General features: G+C 43.6%; 1 protein-coding gene across 12 annotated transcripts in view; it reads left to right on the forward strand.

Annotated features, from left to right (window-relative positions):
- The first annotated feature begins 511 nt into the window (after positions 1-511).
- The window catches only part of LOC110496551 (rho family-interacting cell polarization regulator 2), a 78,969-nt gene continuing 56,916 nt past the window's right edge, over positions 512-22,564 (forward strand). For 2 of the 12 annotated variants that reach the window (XM_036953294.2, XM_036953298.2), the window contains exon 1: positions 512-1,052. In XM_036953294.2, the coding sequence (XP_036809189.2) occupies positions 968-1,052 (85 nt within the window). In that variant the 5' untranslated portion in view covers positions 512-967. Of the gene's footprint in view, positions 1,053-16,131; positions 16,585-22,564 lie in introns of those variants that run through there. The other 10 variants (XM_036953296.2, XM_090209067.1, XM_036953297.2 and 7 more) reach the window with 8 other exon arrangements.

Below are 22,564 nucleotides of genomic sequence, written 5' to 3' on the forward strand. Positions count from 1 at the left end.
GATTGTTAAAGTAGACTTTTTACGTAGGTCTCTGTTTAGGCCTAGATCTGTGTCGCTGCTGCAGTGCATACTGTACGACCTTAGGTAATCACAGCACAGTATCTGTTGATTTGAATATGCATGTTGGAAGTATAATAACATTGCCAGCAGCCACCGCCGCCCGCCCACATCTCTGTGGCCCCTTTAGATGCTGAGGGCCAAGTGAAGAAGTAGAGTTAGCAATCCCATGATCACCTCCGGTGAGCCGTGAGGCAACGACAAGCCGAGACAGACACACACGCACGCACGCACACCTCTGAGTCTGTAATGTACCCATACACACACGTACGCACACGCAAACGCACACACTAGAGGCAGAGGGACCTAGCACCTCATGTCCCCGCTGTCCCAAAATAAAGCAGCTAATTATGCCAGCTAATCAGCAGCCACTTGGGCTGACTCACTGAACAGTGCTCCTGCATGTTCAGTGCTACACACACACACACACACACACACACACACACACACACACACACACACACACACACACACGTGTACTTGAACTCCAACACTCTCTCTCTCGGTTTCACAAAGGAAATTATGAAATCATTTGTGTTGATGAAACTTGGTTGTGGTAGTCGTGAGGGCTTCCCACACACACTCTCTCACACACTCCCCTCCGTCCGTCAGTCTCCACACACACTCCCGTCCATCCATCCCCACACACACACTCGCCCTGGTGCAGTGTGTGAGTGATCAGTCAGAAGAAGAGCAGCTCACAGTCATTGTCTGCCTGCCTGGCTTCTCTGCTCCGGCTGGATCTGATTCCTGACAGGGAGCGGCCAGCCATCGCCTGGAGCAGGAAGAAGAGGCCACACAACGCTGATTCAATTTTACACTGTAGTCACCCAGAAACAAACCAACCGATCCTTAACCACCCAGAGAAGAAAAAATAGAAGGGAAAAAAAAGACGAGGGGAAAAGAAGTGATGGCTTTTGCTGACATTGGAGAGGACCAGGATGACCTAAATGAAGTGATGCGTGAGGAGATGGAGGACGTCTTCATCTATGATGGTAGGAGCGATGGGTGGGTGGATGGTTAGAGGGTTGGGTGGGTGGATAGGTGGATGGGTGGATTGATGGTTGGATGGGTGGGTGGATGGATGGGTGGATGGATGGTTGGATGGGTGGGTGGATGGATGGATGGTTAGAGGGATGGGTGCGTGGGTGAATGGGTGGGTGGGTTGTGCTACATGGGGTCAAGAGGGTGGGGGAGGCACCATGAAGGAAACAGGTGGAGGGGCATTGGGGCCATGGCTGGGTGGGCACTGTACCTTCTATGATGGTAGGATGGATGGGTGCTCCTGGTGCTTCATGGGGTCAACACACTGGACTGTAAGGGGATGAGACTGGCACCATGAAGGGGACAGACGGAGGGGCATTGGGGCCATGGCTGGGTGGGCAGGACATACACTGACGTAGACATGGTGACTGACACTAAAGATCTGTGTAGTGTGGAAAAAATAGGTTCAGTTCAGTGTGTCTTTGGGCTGAGGTGACTGTGACAACGTTTTGTTGGATGGTTTCATGCCTGCATGATCATATTGACCAGTGAATAACCAGCAAATGAGAAGTACATTTTTTAAGGTTATAGAGGTTAAAAATGTATTGGTTTTGCATAATTCCCTTTCTGCAGCGTCTCTATGCTGCTTGTTTTTTTAGTAGGCAGCAGAGAGAGCCTCAGTCTGCTTGTTTTTTTTAGAAGGCAGCAGAGAAAGCCTCAGAGTCTGCTTGTTTTTTTAGTAGGCAGCAGAGAAAGCCTCAGAGCCTGCTTGTGTTTTTTAGAAGGCAGCAGAGAAAGCCTCAGAGTCTGCTTGTTTTTTTAGAAGGCAACAGAGAGAGCCTCAGTCTGCTTGTTTTTTTAGTAGGCAGCAGAGAGAGCCTCAGAGTCTTGTGTGGGTGTTCTTGTATAACTCGCATATGTTTAAACCAAACATTATGTACCACAAGAGAGTATTTTAACTGGTAATTTATTTTACTGTCTTGTTTTTATAAAAACCCAACATAATCACAACAAGCATAGAATTTGACTTTCCACTATGATGGTAGGAGAATTGAATTATAAAGTGAATGGGGTTTTTGGACAGTCGTCCAGGGAGAGTAAAGTACAGTACAACTGTACTGACAGCTGATGAAATTATTTTCTCTTGCTTAAGTCTTCCATCCATTTTATAGGATCCATAAAACTTCAGCTTTCGAAAACTCATGTGCAAACTAGTTTACCATTACAATGTTTATTATGGTAATATATAAAAAGGACATTATAATAGTCAGTTCAGTTGCAATAGTATTTTTAGAAGCATACATACAATCCATTATAAACAACATGCAGGGTACTCGTAGATTCATATTGTGCATTATGTCAGTTTTTTCATATATGATAATGTCTAGGTTGGTTGAACCACTTTACACGAAATGAAACGAGTCAATGGTAATTTACCTTCTTTCCTTGTGAGCAGAAACACACGCACGCACGCACACACACACACGCGCAAACATGCATACACACACACACACACACACATTCAAGAGGTAGACTCAGAGTAGACTCTTCCACATTTCACTCTGCAACAGAGCGTCCAATCAGACAGATGCATTTATTCTTGGCTCTCCTCTATTGAAGGTTTCAGTATAGATCGCTTACCGTTTCAATTGAATTGGCTCTTTGGATTTAGGCTCAGTATATATGGTATACAGTATATATGGTAGTATTTTCAATGCGAATAATATTCAAAGATTTTATTAACTTTGCTCTAAATGCAAATTGTATGTGAGAGACTAAATTCACTACATAAATTACCATCTTGTCTCCAGGTAGCCTAGTGGGGCGGCAGGTAGCCGCGGTTAGAGCGTTGGGCCAGTACCCGAAAGCTTGCTATATCAAATCCCTAGCTGACAAGGTAAAAATCTGTCATTCTGCTCCTGAGCAAGGCAGTTAACCCACTGTTCCCCGGGTGCCGAAGAAGTAGATGTCGATTAAGGCAGCCCCCCACACCTCTCTGATTCAGAGGGGTTGGGTTAAATGTGGAAGACTCATTTCAGTTGAATGCATTCAGTTAGGTATACCCTTTCCCATTCTGTAATGATACAGTTACTTCCAGGGGTAATGACCATCTTGTTCCCACCATAATGCAACAGTATGCTTACTACCAGAGGTATTGTCCTGTTCTGTCGTATGGGAGAGGGAGAAGGATGGTGAGAGGGAGAGGACAGGGGAGCCTTACAATACAGGAGTGCTCTTACCCCTCTGTGTAAACAAATAATGGATTTATTTGACTCGTCATGCCTAGGCTGCCATAGAGTAAATGATGACTAAGGCGGTACTTTTCCCTGCAGTGGTGAGTGTGGCAGCAGAACTGTCAGAGTTCTGTACTACTATAGAGGGATAAATAATGAACAGTGGCTCAGAGCTCCCTCTCTCTTTCACTTCTCACTTTCTCTTTCTTCCTTTTTTTCTTTCCCTCACTCACAGTTCCTCTTGAATTAAAACCCCCCAAACAAACCTGAAAGATGTGCTCCTAAATCAATATTCTATTTCATCAGAGATACAATACAGATTAACTTTAGAATACAGCTTAACTTTAGAATACACCTCAACTTTACAATACAGCTTACCATACAGCTCAACTTAACGTTGTAACGTTGTAAGGCTTCTTTATAAGGCTCATAATTGTTGTTGTTATTATTATTATTATTATTATTATTATTATTATTATTATTATTATTATCTTTTCATTTTAACCTAATTTAATCAAAAGAAATGTGTGGATAGGGTCCAGTTTGTATGTATGTGTGTGTGTTAGTGTTCCTATGGAACACTATGTGTGTGCATGTGGGTGTGTAACTGGGGTAGCCTAGTGGTTAGAGCGTTGGACTAGTAACCGGAAGGTTGAAAGTTCAAACCCCCGCGCTGACAATGTCTGTTGTTCTGCACCTGAACAGGCAGTTAACCCACTGTTCCTAGGTCATCATTGAAAATAAGAGTTTGTTCTTAACTAGTTAAATAAAGGTCAAATAAATAAAATAAAAACTGTGTGATTTAAAACTGTATGGTAAGGGGTAGCTGTCACCATGAGTAAAGTGCCTTCAGAAAGTATTCATACCCCTTGACTTATTCCACATTTTGTTGTGTTACAGTCTGAATTCAAAACAATTTTCTCACCCATCTACAAACAATACCCCATAATGACAACGTTAAAAACCTGTTTTAGAAATGTTTGCAAATGTATTGAAAATAATATACAGAAATATCTCATTGACAGTTAAGTGTATGTAAACTTCCAACTTTAAGTTTGGAGTCAATAAAACTCATTTTCAACCACTGCACAAATTTCTTGTTAACAAACTATAGTTGTGGCAAGTCGGTTAGGACATCTACCTTGTGCATGACACAAGTCATTTTTCCAACAATTGTTTACAGACAGATTATTTCACTTATAATTCACTGTATCACAATTCCCGTCGGTCAGAAGTTTACATACACTAAGTTGACTGTGCCTTTAAACAGCTTGGACAATTCCAGAAAATGATGTCATGGCTTTAGAAGCTTCTGATAGGCTAATTGACATCATTTGAGTCAATTGGAGGTGTACCTGTGGATGTATTTCAAGGCCTACCTTCAAACTCAGTACCTCTTTGCTTGACACCATGGGAAAATCAAAACAAATCAGCCAAAAAATTGTAAACCTCCCCAAGTCTGGTTCATCCTTGCGAGCAATTTCCAAACGCCTGAAGGTGCCACATTCATCTGTACAAACAATAGTACGCAAGTATAAACACCATGGGACCATGCAGCTGTCATACCACTCAGGAAGGAGATACGTTCTGTCTCCTAGAGATGAACCTACTTTGGTGCGAAAGGTGCAAATCAATCCCAGAACAACAGCAAAGGACCTTGTGAAGATGCTGGAGGAAACAGGTACAAAAGTATCTATGTCCACAGTAAAACGAGTCCTATATCGACATAACCTGAAAAGCCGCTCAGCAAGGAAGGAGCCACTGCTCCAAAACCACCATAAAAAAGCCAGACTACTGTTTGCAACTGCACATGGGGACAAAGATCATACTTTTTGGAGAAATGTCCTCTCATCTGATGAAACAAAAATAGAACTGTTTGGCCATAATGACCATCGTTATGTTTGGAGGAAAAAGGGGGAGGCTTGCAAGCCGAAGAACACCATCCCAACCGTGAAGCACGGGGGTGGCAGCATCATGTTGTGGGGGTGCTTTGCTGCAGGAGGGACTGGTGCACTTCACAAAATAGATGACATCATGAGGCAGGAAAATTATGTGGGTATATTGAAGCAACATCTCAAGACATCAGTCAGGAAGTTAAAGCTTGGTAACAAATGGGTCTTCCAAATGGACAATGACTGAAAGCATACTTCCAAAGTTGTGTCAAAATGGCTTAAGGACAACAAAGTCAAGGTATTGTCTAAGCCCTGACCTAAATCCTATAGAAAATGTGTGGGCAGAACTGAAAAAGTGTGTGCAAGCAAGGAGGCCTACAAACCTGACTCAGTTACACCAGCTCTGTCAGGAGGAATGGTCCAAAATTCACCCAACTTATTGTGGGAAGCTTGTGGAAGACTACCCAACACATTTGACCCATATTAAGCAATTTAAAGGTAATTTTACCAAATACCAATTGAGTGTCTGTAAACTTCTGACCCACTGGGAATGTGATGAAAGAAATAAAAGCTGAAATAAATAATTCTCTCTACTATTATTCTGACATTTCACATTCTTAAAATAAAGTGGTGATCCTAACTGACAAAAGACAAGGAATGTTTACTAGGATTAAATGCAGGAGTTGTGAAAACTGAATTTAAATGTATTCGGCTTAGGTGTATGTAAACCTCCGACTTGATTCACACCCCTTTTCTATGACACTCCAAATTGAGCTCAGGTGCATCCAATTTCCTTTGATCATCATTGAGATGTCACTGCAACTTGATTGGAGTCCACCTGTGGCTATTTTGTTAGACTTCAGTACGGCTTTTGACATTATCAATCAGTCTGTTGCTGGAAAAACATACACTATCGTTCAAAAGTTTGGGGACACTTAGAATTGTCCTTGTTTTTGGAAAAAAAGCACATTTTTGGTCCATTAAAATAACTTAAAATTGATCAGAAATACAGTGTAGACATTGTAATGTTGTAAATGACTACTGTAGCTGGAAACGGCTGATTTTTAATGGAATATCTACATAGGCGTACAGAGGCCCATTATCAGCAACCATCACTCTTGTGTTCCAATGGCACGTTGTGTTAGCTAATCCAAGTTTATTTTTCAATTACGTTAGCACAGCTAAAAACAGTTGTCCTGATTAAAGAAGGCCCATTTTTTTGCTTTTTTAGACTAGTTGAGTATCTGGAGCATCAGCATTTGTGGGTTCAATTACAGGCTCAAAATGGCCAGAAACAAATAATTTTCTGCCAAAACTCATCAGTCTATTCTTGTTCTGAGAAATGAAGACTATTCCATGTGAGAAATTGCCAAGAAACTGAAGATCTCATACAACACTGTGCACTACTCCCTTCACAGAACAGCGCAAACGGTCTCTAACCAGAATAGAAAGAGGAGTGGGAGGCCCCGGTGCTCAACTGAGCAAGAGGACGAGTACATTAGAGTGTCTAGTTTGATAAACAGATGCCTCACAAGTCCTCAACTGGCAGCTTCATTAAATAATACCCGCAAAACACCAGTCTCAATGTCAACAGTGAAGAGGCGACTCTGGGGTGCTGGCCTTCTAGGCAGAGTTCCTCTGTCCAGTGTCTGTGTTCTTTTGCCCATCTTTTATTTTTATTGGCCAGTCTGAGATATGGCGTTTTCTTTGCAACTTTGCCTATACCCCACAATACATACCACCAGAGGTCTCTTCACAGTCCCCAAGTTCAGAACAGACTATGGGAGGCACACAATACTACATAGAGCCATGACTACATGGAACTCTATTCCACATCAAGTAACTCATGCAAGCAGTAAAATTAGATTTAAAAAACAGATACAAATACACCTTATGGAACAGCGGGGACAGGCACATGCATACAAACACACGATAACAGGCACTCTACACACTTACACATGGATTTTGTGTTGTGAATTTGTGGTAGTAGAGTAGGGGTCTGAGGGTCTTGGCAGCAGCTAATGGGGATCCATAATAAATACAAATACAAATGAAATTGTAAAGTCCCACAGTTGACAGTGCATGTCAGAACAGAAACGATACCATGAAGTCCAAGGAACTGTTTGTAGATCTCCGAGAGAGAATTGTGAGGAGGCATATATCTGGGGAAAAGTATAACACTATTTCTAGTGTTAAAAGTTTCCAAGAGCACAGTGGTCTCCATTATTGGCAAATTGAAAAAAAATGGAATGACCCTAACTCTGCCTAGAGCTGGCTATCCGACCAAACTGAGCAACCGGGCAAGAAGGTCCTTGGTCAGGGAGGTGACCAAGAACCCAATGACTACACTGACAGAACTGAGACGGGAAAACCTGCCAGAAGGGCAACCGTCTCTACAGCACTTCACCAATCTGGGCTTTATGGGAGAGTGTACCAGATGGACGCCACTCCTGAGAAAAAGGCCCATGACAGCATGCCAGAAGTTTGCTAAAATGCATGTGAAAGACTCTGAGAGCATAAGGCAAAAGATTCTGTGGTCTGATGAGACAAAAACTGAACTCTTTGGCCTGAATGTAAAGCGATATGTCTTGAGAAAACCAGGCACAGCTCATCACCTGTCTAACATCATCTCTACCTTGAAACATGGTGGTGGCAGCATAATGCTATTTGGATGCTTTACTGTGGCAGGGACTGGGAGATTAGTAAGGATAGGGGGAACAAGGAATGGTGCCAAATACATGTAAATCATTGATGAGAACCTGCTTCAGAGTGCAAATGACCTTATACTGGGGGTGAAGATGTACGTTCCAATAGGACAATGACCCCAAGCATACAGCCAAAGCAACACTGGAATGACTTCAGAACAAGAATGTGAAAGTCCTTGAGTGGCCCTGACAAAGTCCAGACATGAATCCCATTGAACATCTGTGGTGGTGCCTCCCAATCTAATTTAACAGCTTTTGAGAAAATCTGTTAGGAGGAATGGGAGAAAATCCCCAAATCTAGATGTGCAAAGCTGATACAGACATAACCAAGGCATATCAAAGCTGATACAGACATAACCAAGGCATACCAAAGCTGATACAGACATAACCAAGGCATATCAAAGCTGATACAGACATAACCAAGGCATATCAAAGCTGATACAGACATAACCAAGGCATATCAAAGCTGATACAGACATAACCAAGGCATACCAAAGCTGATACAGACATAACCAAGGCATATCAAAGCTGATACAGACATAACCAAGGCATACCAAAGCTGATACAGACATAACCAAGGCATATCAAAGCTGATACAGACATAACCAAGGCATATCAAAGCTGATACAGACATAACCAAGGCATATCAAAGCTGATACAGACATAACCAAGGCATACCAAAGCTGATACAGACATAACCAAGGCATATCAAAGCTGTGATCGCTGCTAAATATGCTTCTACAAAGTATTGACTCAGGGGTGTGATTACTTACAGTATGTAAATTAGATATTTATATATTTAATTTTCAATAAATGTGCAAACATTTACAAAAACTTGTTTTCACTTTGTCAATATGGGGTATTGGGTGTAGATGGGTTAGAAGAAAATCTAGCATTTTTTTTTTAATTCAGGCTGAATTCAATGTGGAAAATGTGGACTAATCAAGGAGTATGAATACTTTCTGAAGGCACTGTAAAATAAAAAAATAAAAAGGCATCAGCACAACAGCGCAATTGTGACTAAAATAACACACAATGGATGCCTTTCTCTTTTTTTCTTTGAGTGAGCTTCATAAGTTATTCAAAGGACTAGCTGCCTGTGAGGAGGCTGAGGAAAGTGTTGAGCCTGTATGTCCCAAAGAGCCATGGTTGTGAGTTCCGACCGGAAATGATGTAACCGAGAAGGGGTACGAGGTGGACCGAGATGAAGAGCTAGTGTTAGCAGGGGTGGAGAGTTTAAATAAATCAGTGTTTGGGAAACTGGGTCAAGAGGGGCAGAAAACCCAAAGAAAGGTACCACTTCAGTGAGAGGAGGGAAGTTTATGAAAGCCCCTTGCCGGCCTATACAGTAGTAGTGTATCTGGGTCCTGTAGTACTGTTTCACTACCTGGTCTAGTCGTCTCTCCTCGAATCAGATGCCTCGTTGTGCTTCCACGGTCCTCACTTCCGTGGTCCTCGTTTTCACGGTCCTTGCTTCCACAGTCCTCCTTTCCACGGTCATCACTTCCTTGATCAGGCAGAGTGGTGCATGCAGGGTGTAGATCCTCTGTTGCAGGCTATTGCTGCCACAATGATACTTGAGCTGCACAGCTCCACATAGTTCAAATACATTTTTATTTATATCACACCTTCCATACAAAACAGGTGTAGTCCAGTGTGCCCTTTACAGTCAAGGCAAGCTTTGATTTGCCTTGTTCACCTGTGCCCTAAGACCAGCCTCTACATTTGCCAGAGGGCATTGCTAGAATGAAGTTCAATGAACTCAACCCCTGCTGCGGTGCATCTGTGAAACACTACTCGACGTGACACAGCTGCCCGGGGGAACCACCATGTTGTCACCTATAGAAAATGGCCCACTACAGTACACACAGCAGCTTTCTTGCAACAGCCTGCAGGGTTAAAGGAGGACAAATATATCACTGTGAACCACAAGGTATCTCAGTGTGTGTACTACTGTAGCCAACAAGAGCCAGTAAATTGTGTGTGTGCGTGTGTGCGTGCGTGCTAGCACTTGTGATATGCAGCAACTCAGGCAGGGTCAGCGATGCAAGAAGCAGGTTTGAGTTTCACAAATCCATTTATTCTCTGTGCCCCTCCTTGTCGAGACATGTCTTGTTGCCTTGTGTTACTGCAACCCAGGAAACTGTATCCTGACAGGGGCCTTGCTGAGCCCACTGAGGTAGTACTGTATTACACAGGAAACACACACACACACACACACACACACACACCCCGCATACACACATGCACATGTATGTACATACACACCCTCCCTCCCTCCCTTCCTACCTCTCTCTGTAATGATTGACCAAGGGAAGGAGGAGGGAGCAAAGGATACATGATTACTCTCACAGACTCATGGTATCAACATTATAAAGTCTGGATCTGAAGCAGGGTCTCAACATTATGAAGTCTGGATCTGAAGCAGGGTCTCAACATTATGAAGTCTCTGGATCTGAAGCAGGGTCTCAACATTATGAAGTCTCTGGATCTGAAGCAGGGTCTCAACATTATGAAGTCTTTGGATCTGAAGCAGAGTCTCAACATTATGAAGTCTCTGGATCTGAAGCAGGGTCTCAACATTATGAAGTCTCTGGATCTGAAGCAGGGTCTCAACATTATGAAGTCTTTGGATCTGAAGCAGGGTCTCAACATTATGAAGTCTCTGGATCTGAAGCAGGGTCTCAACATTATGAAGTCTTTGGATCTGAAGCAGGGTCTCAACATTATGAAGTCTCTGGATCTGAAGCAGGGTCTCAACATTATGAAGTCTGCCAGTGTCTCAACACAAGACACTAATGTTTACTGAGTGGCTTATACTTTGTGGTAAAAAGAAGAAGAGGATTCCATACCACGCTGCCTCTTGTACTCTCAATCCCATGGACATGATTTAGAACATTGTGAGGAATGTGTGCTTTGTTGCATGGTATGTTTGTCCTTACATTTTTGGAGAGTGAGTGTGTGTTTGAAGGTGTGTGTTTACAAACAGACAGAGGTCAGACCTTGTAAGCCATGTGGTGGTTGTAGAAGGGGAAGAGGAGAGGAGGAAGGGAAGACAAGGGGATGAGGGGGAGGGGAAAGAGAAGGAGGGGGATGGGAGGAGGAGTGGAAGGGGAGGAGGAGGAGAAGAGGAGGAGGGGGGAAGGAGGAGAGGGAGGAGGGATTGAGAAGAGGAGAGGGGAAGAGCAGGAGGAGGAGGAGGATGAGAGGGGAGGAGGACAGGAGGACGGTAGGGAAGAGAGGGAGGAGGATGGGAGGAGTTGAAGAGGGTATATTGAGTCAGTCCTAGGTCAAGTCAGCTCATGACATACCACTCCAGGCCCAGAGAACACACACACTCTGTCTCTTTCTCTCTCTCTGCCAAAGGGCTGGGGTCGAAGCAAAGTTGAACTTCTACCCTCTCACCTACAGACTCTAATCTACCAAAAAAATGTTGACTGTCTGTTCTGTGTATGGGGGCAGGGGAATGGGAAACAATGGGGGGCAGGGGAATGGGAAACAATGGGGGGCAGGGGAATGGGAAACAATGGGGGGCAGGGGAATGGGAAACATTGCCTTGTGTTCACGTTAGTGGCAGCCTAGCCCTAGCTAGCATATTACTATGCGTTTTCCTCTCTCTGTTGATGAAAGTTGCATCCATTGACCTGTTTAGCCTGAACAAGCTTCCACAAGGCTTTCTTCCACAAACACAAGTCTTTGTTTGTCTTTCTACAGAAGCAGAACAAGTAGAGAGAAAATAAATGGAATGGGGAAAAAACGGGGAGTAGAATGTTTCATTTTCTATGGAGCTGTAAGTCATACGCTTGTGAGATGTTTCACTGACACAACAAGTCACGTTGTTATGACACAGTCAGTGCAGTTCAAATAAAACATTGAATGGATTTTCTATGGAACTGCAGTATGTCACAAGCTTGGAGCCAGTGAGATGCCCCCCCCCCCCGTCTCTTTTTTCTCTCTCTGCACAGTCTGGGGGGAGGGAGAGAGATGACCATAGAAATATAATTTGTGATGGGTAGAACATTCTGTGATGGGTGGATCCCATGTATATGGTTCTGGCCTTGTAGGTAGCTTAGGGCTGATGGGTTGTGTGTCATAGAGGAACACCTGGCGCCAACAGGTTCCTTTCCTACCAGCCCACAGTAAAGCTGGTGCTTGGGGGCTGGACGCAGGCCTAGCTGCAGCAGTCAAAGCCCTGTCATTATCACCAAAGGAACTGTGCTACAGGGCATGACAGCCCTATAATCTGCCCACGTCTGACTGAGGCTGAACAGCAGTGTCTGTCTCACTGCTACCCACCCAAAAAGAAAACATACACAGAACAGCCATATGGTTGCGTGAAGTCTCAAAGTCATTTTAAAGGCCGCAAGGGCTAGACCCCCCACCATCCACATTGGCCTACACACACTTCACTCTGCACAGTAGAAGTGGTTCAGTGCTAAATGACTCAAGGAGGTATTCCCTCATACTTACAATGAACCAGGCAATTTCCAGGGTGGTAGAATAGCCCTGAGACATTGCTGTACATGGCCTCCATTACTATGGTGTCTAGTAGGGTGTAAATGTAACCATAGACTCAACAGAAATCTGCATATTTCACAGAGCCCTCCCCCCTAACACTCTCTGTCTCACTGATCCCTCCCTCCCTGTCCCACTGATCCCTCCCTCCCTAACCCTCCCTGTCCCACTGATCCCTCCCTCCCTCCCTAACACTCCCTGTCTCACTGATCCCTCCCTCACTAACACTCCCTGTCTCGCTGATCCCTCCCTCCCTGTCTCACTGATCCCTCCCTCCCTAACACTCCCTGTCTAACTGATCCCTCACTCCCTGTCCCACTGATCCCTCCCTCTCTAATCCTCCCTGTCCCACTGATCCCTCCCCCTGTCCCACTGATCCCTCCTTCCCTAACCCTCCCTGTCTCACTGATCTCTCCCTCCCTCTCTAACACTCCCTGTCTCACTGATTCCTCCCTCCTTAACCCTCCCCATCCCACTGATCCCTCCCTCCCTAACCGTCCCCGTCCCACTGATCCCTCCCGCTCTAACACTCCCTGTCTCACTGATCCCTCCCTCCTTAACCCTCCCTCTCTAACACTCCCTGTCTCACTGATCCCTCCCTCCTTAACCCTCCCTCTCTAACACTCCCTGTCTCACTGATTCCTCCCTCCTTAACCCTCCCCATCCCACTGATCCCTCCCTCCCTAACCGTCCCCGTCCCACTGATCCCTCCCTCTCTAACACTCCCTGTCTCACTGATCCCTCCCTCCTTAACCCTCCCTCTCTAACACTCCCTGTCTCACCGATCCCTCCCTCCTTAACCCTCCCTGTCCCACTGATCCCTCCCTCTCTAACACTCCCTGTCTCACTGATCCCTCCCTCCTTAACCCTCCCTGTCCCACTGAGCCCTCCCTCCTTAACCCTCCCTGTGTCACTGATCCCTCCTCTCCTGTCCCACTGATCCCTCCCTCAATCCTCGACATCCCACTGAGCCCTCCCTCCCTAACCCTCCCTGTCCCACTGATCCCTACCTCAACCCTCCCCATCCCACTGAATCCTCCCTGTCTCACCCATCCCTCCCTCCCTGTCCCACTTCCACTCTCACCCTCATGTGTCAACCTTCTCTAACCCTGCCTCCCCGTCACGTGGTATGTCCGAGTGGGTCTCCCCATGTAAGTGTTCACAAGTGCTGCGGTTGCAAGGGAGTGAGAGAGGGGGGTGTGTGTGTGAGGGGTGTCGGCTGAGATGTCTTAGAGAGGTGGTCCCGCGTAACATTACCTTCTGCTGTGTGAATTAGCCTAACCAGCGAGGAAGAGGAGGCTGTTAGTTAAATGCCACGTTACGTCAAGAAAAGGAGGATCCTCTGCCTCGTCACGACCAGAGGGAAAGCTCGGCCTGGAGGGGAGGGGAAACCGGGAGGAGGTTAGTAAAAACTATTGGGAGGTGGGCTGCCAGAGCCCATTCCCCAACTGCCAGACAGCAGTCTCTTTTGACCGACTTGCATAGCCCAATAACCTGACACTAGCCTAATAGCATACCAGAGAAATTATGCTACCTCTCAACACTCCTGTTGGTCTACTACACAGACTGATCTGGGACCAGTCCTGGCTCTAATCCTTCTACCCATGGCTCTGGTTTCTAATCTGAGCGGCTCCTTTAAGTGATTCTACCAGGCTGCTGGGTCTGTTTGTTGGCTCTCCAGTAAATATAGCTGCTGGTCGGGGGCTGTTGATGACAGCTAGCCGCAATTACAGGATGAACTGTAAGCCAGCTGAGAGGAGAGGAGGAGAGAGGAGAGGAGAGAATGCTACTATGGAGGGGGTCTGTGCTCTGTAGCTTCAGGTGGAAACACACTGCCTGCCTGAGTGAGAAACCACAGAGGTTTACAGAATACAGTGTTCATATAGACAGAACAGTGGGATGACAGATTTACATCACCTCAACCTCTGAACAGTATTCATCGCCTAGCAGTGACAATACTAATAGATGGGTTGGTTGTTCAGCAACAAAACCTACACGTGAGCAGTGAGCAACTACAGGGCAAAACAGACTGTGTTGGCTTAGATTGATAACACGTCAACTATATTTAGTCTCCAATTTTGATTGAAAACATAAATCAAGTTGCACAATGAGCACTTGTCTCTCCAATACATCGTCACAGTTGTTGGTTAGCTAGCTAGCTAAAATTGTTTGCCATATCAGCATAGACGTGGCACCAGTCAAAACACCTCAAAACAAGACATGGTATCAAGAACAAGATGAAACGAGCTGAAATGAGCCTCTTATGATTTCCCATGGCAGTTTCTTGTCATTGTTGCTAGCAATCTAGCCATCCAGAACCATACCAATACATGGCCTTCTGTCCCTTTGAAGCGAGTGCACAGTTTTCGTGACATTCTCAGCTAACCCGTCTATAGATATGTTTTTCATATCCTCTGAACAGTATTCACCTCCCAGCAGTGATAATACTTATACAGTAGGTATGTTTTTCAGGATTTTGCTGGATTTTAGTTTAGTTTCAGGAACCGAAACAGCAGATGTTCTGAGAGGAGAGAGACAGAGAGGGTTGTGTGTGTGTGTGTTAGCCTTCTATCACCACATTCTACCACCTTACCACCTTATCACACAGAACATAGCTTTTTTTTAACCTTTATTTAACTAGGCAAGCCAGTTAAGAGCAAATTCTTATTTACAATGATGGCCTACCCCGGCCAAACCGTCCCCTAACCACTCTGAGCAAATTTTGCACCGCCCTATGGGATTGCCGATCACGACCGGTTGTAATACAGCCCGGGATCAAACCAGGGTCTGTAGTGACACTTCTAGCACTGAGATGCAGTGCCTTATACCGCTGCGTCACTCGGGAAAATAAAACCATTTAGAATACTGCTGTGCTGTGCCAGGACAATAGCAGTTGGCACAATTCATTTATGCTCATATAAAAGTTGCTTACCCTCTAAATCAATTTGTAACTTTAATTGGTATCATGATCATGGTACATAAAGGACATAAAATACACAATGCAGTGACATGGATACAAGTGAAGGATTTCCACCGATGACTCCTTCATTACAAAGTTCCTTCCTCTGTATTAAAATGAGACGGATTGATTCGATCAGACAGTCAGTTTTCTGCCCATCCCTCGCCCTTGGTACTGGAACCAATCAAGTTGGCAGCGCTGGATTACGACAACCATATCTGGCCTGTCATCATAGTAAGGGCCAGTTAGTTGAAGTGGAAATCTATTTTCTAGGCCATGACACGCCTGTGCCATGATGTAGTGTGTCTGCAGTCCATTAGGCCTAACGGCAGTTAAGGTATAGGGATTAACTTGTTTGTCCTGTCCCTGGTTCCATTTAATGTGTTTGTTGTTTGCTGTCTGCCTAATGCAATTTCTGTAACCAGTCTTGAGGCAAGTTCATTTGAGTGTGGCCAGATCTTCAGTTCTGTTCTGAAAATAATATTCGTTGTCCTTGAGGAGGGTTGATGTTCAAAGTAAACTTAATATCTGTGGCAATGTAATGGCTTCATCGATTATATCATATTATTTTTCATCCATACAGAATAAATAACCGTTTGTCATTAAAATCCACCACTCTCCATACCTAAGTGGGGCCCGTGTAGCCTAGCCTTCAAATAGGCTGCTACCCCTTTGCTAATCTCGATCCGTTTTCATAGCCTATCGTTAGGGGCAGTAAAAATGGAAGAGCCAGTTCATACCGTGACAGCTGTGCAAATACAGTGGGTAGACACGAGATTTACCCCAGTCTGTCGCCCCGGTTGGCATGCACGAACAGCAGTGCCCAACTACTAGTGCCGAATGCCGATGGCATTGCAGGGATGTCAACTCCTCGCCTGTCGTGTTGTGAGGGCACGAAACGGCCCCGCCTACTGTTACAACTCTGCCTTTTCATTGGTCCAACGTTAGCCAGGGCGAGCGCTACAAACCTAAACTGCAATGCACATGATTTTCGGTACGAGCGTGGGGCTGTGTAGCCTGTGTTTGTTACATTAGGAATAATGCCCAAGTGAAAATATATATAGTTCATAAGGTAGTCAGGAAAGACATTTTCCGTAAAGCACTGTCGAATTCATTGTTTTAGTGATCCAGTGGACCAAAAGTTCACGTTGGAAAGCGGAGCTTCTCCTTTATGCACGGATGGAGCGGCGCAGTTAACAGACAATACATAGGATTCAGTTCAAGTAAGTTTTTCAGAGGTGAGTAGATTTACTCTCTCGTGTATTTAGACTAGTTAAGACATCTGTCTGAGAGTTCCTTATCTTTTTAGCTAGAGCAGTGTGCGAGCTCGATGAGTAGGCTAGATCACTTTGCGCCTTTATTCAATAATAACGGAGTAGAGATTGAGTGAGAACGGCTTCTAGTAGGGCAGTGGCTTAGTAAACGACAGTGATACACCCTTAAATAAATAGTAAACTAAACACTACATTAGTGTGATTTGTTTTGCCTTAGTAAAACAAATTATTTGATGCATCTATAAAACCATTTTGTTCATACCAACATCAAATGCCTTGGAATTTTATTTAATTGATAGACTCCACGATTTTGAGACTGTCCGCGATATCGTGAGGCTAAACGGATCATATTTGAGTCTCTTGACGTCCCAGTAAACATGTTTCTTCCTGGGTTTTGTCGACCACTTTCTCTCGATTTGCTTTTGACCACAGGGGTCGCGTCATCGCGATCGGTGGTGAGGTGAATGTCCTCATCACAGAGTCGCGGTGTAGAGCGCAGTGGTTGGGCTTTAGGACAATGGGTTTAAATGTCCTCTTAGCGATTCGAGAATAGGAGGAGTGGAGAGTTGCTCCAGAGGTGTGTGTGTGGGATTGTGATTCACTACGTGTTGTAGACAGGCGAGAAGGACCCACACATACACACAACTCAACTCTCATGGACTGAGTGAAGTGGGTCAGCAAGCAGGGATTTCAGAACTCCTGCAGGTTTTGGAGAGGTCAGGGGGCATTAGGCCATTGTCAAATTCAGTAACTAGGCTTTGTTTACTAGATCAAATCAAATTGTATTGGTCACATACACAAGGTTAGCAGATGTTATTGCGAGTGTAGCGAAATGCTTATGCTTCTAGATCCTACAGAGCAGCAGTATCTAACAGGTAATATCTAACAGTTCCACAACAAAACCTAATATCTAACAAATTCCACAACAAAACCTAATATCTATCAAATTCCACAACAAAACCTAATATCTAACAAATTCCACAACAAAACCTAATATCTAACAAATTCCACAACAAAACCTAATATCTAACAAATTCCACAACAAAACCTAATATCTAACAAATTCCACAACAAAACCTAATATCTAACAAATTCTACAACAAAACCTAATATCTAACAAATCCACAACAAAACCTAATATCTAACAAATTCCACAACAAAACCTAATATCTAACAGTTCCACAACAAAACCTAATATCTAACAATTCCACAACAAAACCTAATATCTAACAAATTCCACAACAAAACCTAATATCTAACAAATCCACAACAAAACCTAATATCTAACAAATTCCACAACAAAACCTAATATCTAACAAATTCCACAACAAAACCTAATATCTAACAAATTCTACAACAAAACCTAATATCTAACAAATTCCACAACAAAACCTAATATCTAACAAATTCCACAACAAAACCTAATATCTAACAAATTCCACAACAAAACCTAATATCTAACAAATCCACAACAAAACCTAATATCTAACAAATTCCACAACAAAACCTAATATCTAACAAATTCCACAACAAAACCTAATATCTATCAAATTCCACAACAAAACCTAATATCTAACAAATCCACAACAAAACCTAATATCTAACAAATCCACAACAAAACCTAATATCTAACAAATTCCACAACAAAACCTAATATCTAACAAATTCCACAACAAAACCTAATATCTAACAATTCCACAACAAAACCTAATATCTAACAAATCCACAACAAAACCTAATATCTATCAAATTCCACAACAAAACCTAATATCTATCAAATTCCACAACAAAACCTAATATCTAACAAATTCCACAACAAAACCTAATATCTAACAAATTCCACAACAAAACCTAATATCTAACAAATTCCACAACAAAACCTAATATCTAACAAATTCCACAACAAAACCTAATATCTAACAAATTCCACAACAAAACCTAATATCTAACAAATTCTACAACAAAACCTAATATCTATCAAATTCCACAACAAAACCTAATATCTATCAAATTCCACAACAAAACCTAATATCTAACAAATTCCACAACAAAACCTAATATCTATCAAATTCCACAACAAAACCTAATATCTAACAAATTCCACAACAAAACCTAATATCTAACAATTCCACAACAAAACCTAATATCTATCAAATTCCACAACAAAACCTAATATCTAACAGTTCCACAACAAAACCTAATATCTAACAAATTCTTCAACAAAACCTAATATCTATCAAATTCCACAACAAAACCTAATATCTAACAATTCCACAACAAAACCTAATATCTAACAATTCCACAACAAAACCTAATATCTAACAAATTCTACAACAAAACCTAATATCTAACAAATTCTACAACAAAACCTAATATCTAACAATTCCACAACAAAACCTAATATCTATCAAATTCCACAACAAAACCTAATATCTAACAATTTCACAACAAAACCTAATATCTAACAAATTCTACAACAAAACCTAATATCTAACAATTCCACAACAAAACCTAATATCTATCAAATTCCACAACAAAACCTAATGTACACAATCTAGTAAGGAATGGGATGAAAATATATAAGTATAAAATATATGGATGAGCAGTGACAGAGCGGCTAAGATGCAATAGATAGTAAGGAATAGGAGATAGTGAAGGATACAGTATACATTATAAACCAGTTGTAAGGCTAGAGATCACTGCCCATTCATCATTTTATGGGGTTGGTGGAAGGATTCTGTATCTTATCCATTTACTCTTTGCATTCTCTCACAACATAACCATGTGCTAATAGAATGGACAATCAAAGGTAGTACGATGCGATAACACAGGTTTCTTCAGGTCTGTCCTCCCTCATATTGCTTGTCCTGGTATGATGCAGCCAGGAGTATATGTAAATGTCATGTTCTCTAGAATGCATTATAAAAACCATCCTATAGCCCACTGCTATACCCTCCACTCCAGCTGCATGTACTGTTTTGAGAAAGTCGCTTTAGAGTTAGTGTTTTCTCTGTGGAGAACGGCTTGCTCTGATGTAGTTCAACTGAAGTGCTTAGCTCCATTGCCAGGGCATATTCATTTTATTAAGCTGTTTGATGGTAAGACTCAGGATGATGGGAGGGTAGAAGCAGGATGCCAAGGCCTAAACGAGCCAGCATGGCTGCTGCCAGACAGTCCCAGTCCCCTTCTCACAGCCTTTCCAGTGTTTTCTCTCTTTCTCCCACTCTCTCTTTCCTGCTTCTCTCTCTCACTTCTCTCTCTTTCTTTTTTCTTTCACTCTCTTTCGTTCTCCCTAAGTCGTCCTCATTAAATAAATTATTATAGCATTGTGGTCTGGAGTGAATTCAGACAAACCATTGCATGTTTTTCACTGTGTTCTTCTGCTCAATGCAACACAACAGGGCTCCTTAACACAATGGAGTGTGACGCCATAGATTGCTGCAAGGAACGTCAGTCCTCAGCTCTTTTGTATGGTCTCTAATGGTGTAATCAGTAGCCTACACCAAGCACTGTGTGTGACTGTGTTGGTGTGTGTGATCAGTAGCCCACTAAGCACTGTGTGTGACTGTGTTGGTGTGTGTGATCAGTAGCCCACTAAGCACTGTGTGTGACTGTGTTGGTGTGTGTGATCAGTAGCCCACTAAGCACAGAGAATCAATACAAAGATTGAAGGTCAAGGTGAAAGATTAACAGGAAACTGAAAACGCTCATTGTTTTAAATCTCAGAGAAATTATACAAGAGGTGGCCTAAAAAACGCAGTACAATGACATTTTACTTTTTGTACCTTGCTCTTCAAGACCACCCTACTTTCAGTTCTCTGCATGGAGCAGTTTGTGTGTGTGCATGTGCTCTGGTGTGTGTGCATGTGCTCTGGTGTGTGCTTCCATATGTGTGTGGTTCTTACTTTTTAGGAAATTGTTGGCCTTGCATTCTTTAAAAAAGGAGTGTCTTTCAGTTTTCACAGCTGATAGTCATTTCATAAGGATTGTAGCAGACATGGTGCCGAGCAGTGTGGTAAGGATGCCCAGCTGGGAGAGAACACTGATTCCCAGAATGTCCTACAAATCTCTAGTTCCTGAAAGGTGGTGCCAAACTGGACCTACCCAAGCTCAATTGTTACTATCCAAATTCCTTAAATTAGAAATAAGATCTTAAACCACAGCCTCAATTGTAATATTCATCTTAGGAATTCAAGTTATTGTTCTTGATTCAGACCACATATCTGTTGTTGTGTTAAGTCTACAGTCCATAAACCAGGTTTCATCCAGGCTTCTCCCAATCAGTCAGTGAATGTTTCTCCAGGATCTACAGTGACCTGACCTGGCTTTATTTATCAGGGTTATCTGATCCAGAGATGTTACCCCCTGTCTTGTTATCTCTCCCCTGGCCTGTCTCTCGTGTCCTGACACGTCCCTCCATGACAGAGGCATCCCTGAGGGGTAGAGGTATTTCTGGGGGGGGGGGGGGGGGGGGGGGGGGGGGGGGGGGGTGGAGTTGGGAGTTTGAGAAAGGGATTTTTTGACATTCCTCTGGAGGGGCTGCTTAGACAGTAGGGGAGGTAAGGAATGGGGAGGGATGTTAATCTAAATTAGGGAGAGGGCGAGGGGAGGTTGTACATTGGGAGGGAAGGGATAGAGGTGGGAGTTAAATGAGGAAGGGAATGTTGTCATATTCCTAGCAGCTATGATAATTAAAAAAATGTTTTATTGAACCTTTATTTAACTAAGCAAGTCAGTTAAGAACACGTTCTTATTTACGATGCTGTCCTACCCCGGCCAAACCCAGACCACTCTGTGCCAATTGTGCGCTGCCCTATTGGACACTCAATCACGGCCGGATGTGATACAGCCTGGATTTGAACCAGGGACTGCAGTGATGCCTCTTGCACTGAGATGCAGTGCCTTAGACCACTGCGCCACTCGGGAGCAGATGAGACATTAGAGTAAGGGGGAGGGAAGGGGAGAGGGGGGTTGGAATTTTGGGTTGGAGAGGAAAAGACGGGACATTGGGATTGGGTTTAGGGAGTTGGATAAGAAAGATAATATCAGATATTCTCAGAAGAGGAGAGGGAGGTGGGGAGGGGAAGGCAGGATGAAAGACGGTTCACTCCCTCTCTTTTACACTCTGCTTTTCCTTCCTAGGCCCAACGGGACGAGGCGTGTGTGAGGGAGGGTGGATATATTCTCTCCCTCTTCCCACCACTTTTCCTCCCAGCCTGTAGAGAAGGGAGGACTGAATTAAATCATCACGGTCATCCATAGTTCACCCTAGCTTGTTAGCATCAAGCGATGGCGTCAGCCATGGCATAAAGAACAGAGTGCATTAGTGACTTTTGTAAAGTCATGGATGGCAGTACAGTGATGCCAGTGTTCAACCTCTAATAGAACTGGGTCAGAGAGACCTACTGTATGTGTTTCTGTCAGTATCACTACTCTTTATGAATATGTTTAGAAGTCATCACTGTCTCAGAGTAGGAGTGCTGATCTAGGATCAGTTTAGCATTTTACATCATAATAAGTAAGATTACATGGACTGGGGGAGATCTGATTCTGGATCAGAATGCCTACTCTGAGAGGGTTTATGAATATGCGCCCTGGTCTTTGCATGAATATAAGCTCCTGATTTACAGTATATCTGGGTCTTTATAAAGCTCATTGATGTGTATAGTCTACATGAGCAAGCAGCAATGATGTGTGACTAAACGGATAGCCTGAGCAATGGAAGTCTTCTATTGACTAGTAAAGTGTGTGTATGTTGGCACGAGTGTGCGTATGTTGCGTTTGGACTCCCTCTCAGGATGGGTTGGCAGGTGTTGGGAGTGAAAGGCTACTGGTCCACCCTAGGGCTCTCCCTCCATCCCCTCCATCCCTCCTCTCCCTACGCCCTAGATGAGGATAGAGATGGAGGGATGAGGACTGGGGGTTTCCTTCTCTCCTCTCCTCC

The sequence above is a fragment of the Oncorhynchus mykiss genome, chromosome 18 (genome assembly GCF_057628025.1).
Source record: "Oncorhynchus mykiss isolate SJ-2025 chromosome 18, ASM5762802v1, whole genome shotgun sequence".
Taxonomy (NCBI): Eukaryota; Metazoa; Chordata; class Actinopteri; order Salmoniformes; family Salmonidae; genus Oncorhynchus; species Oncorhynchus mykiss.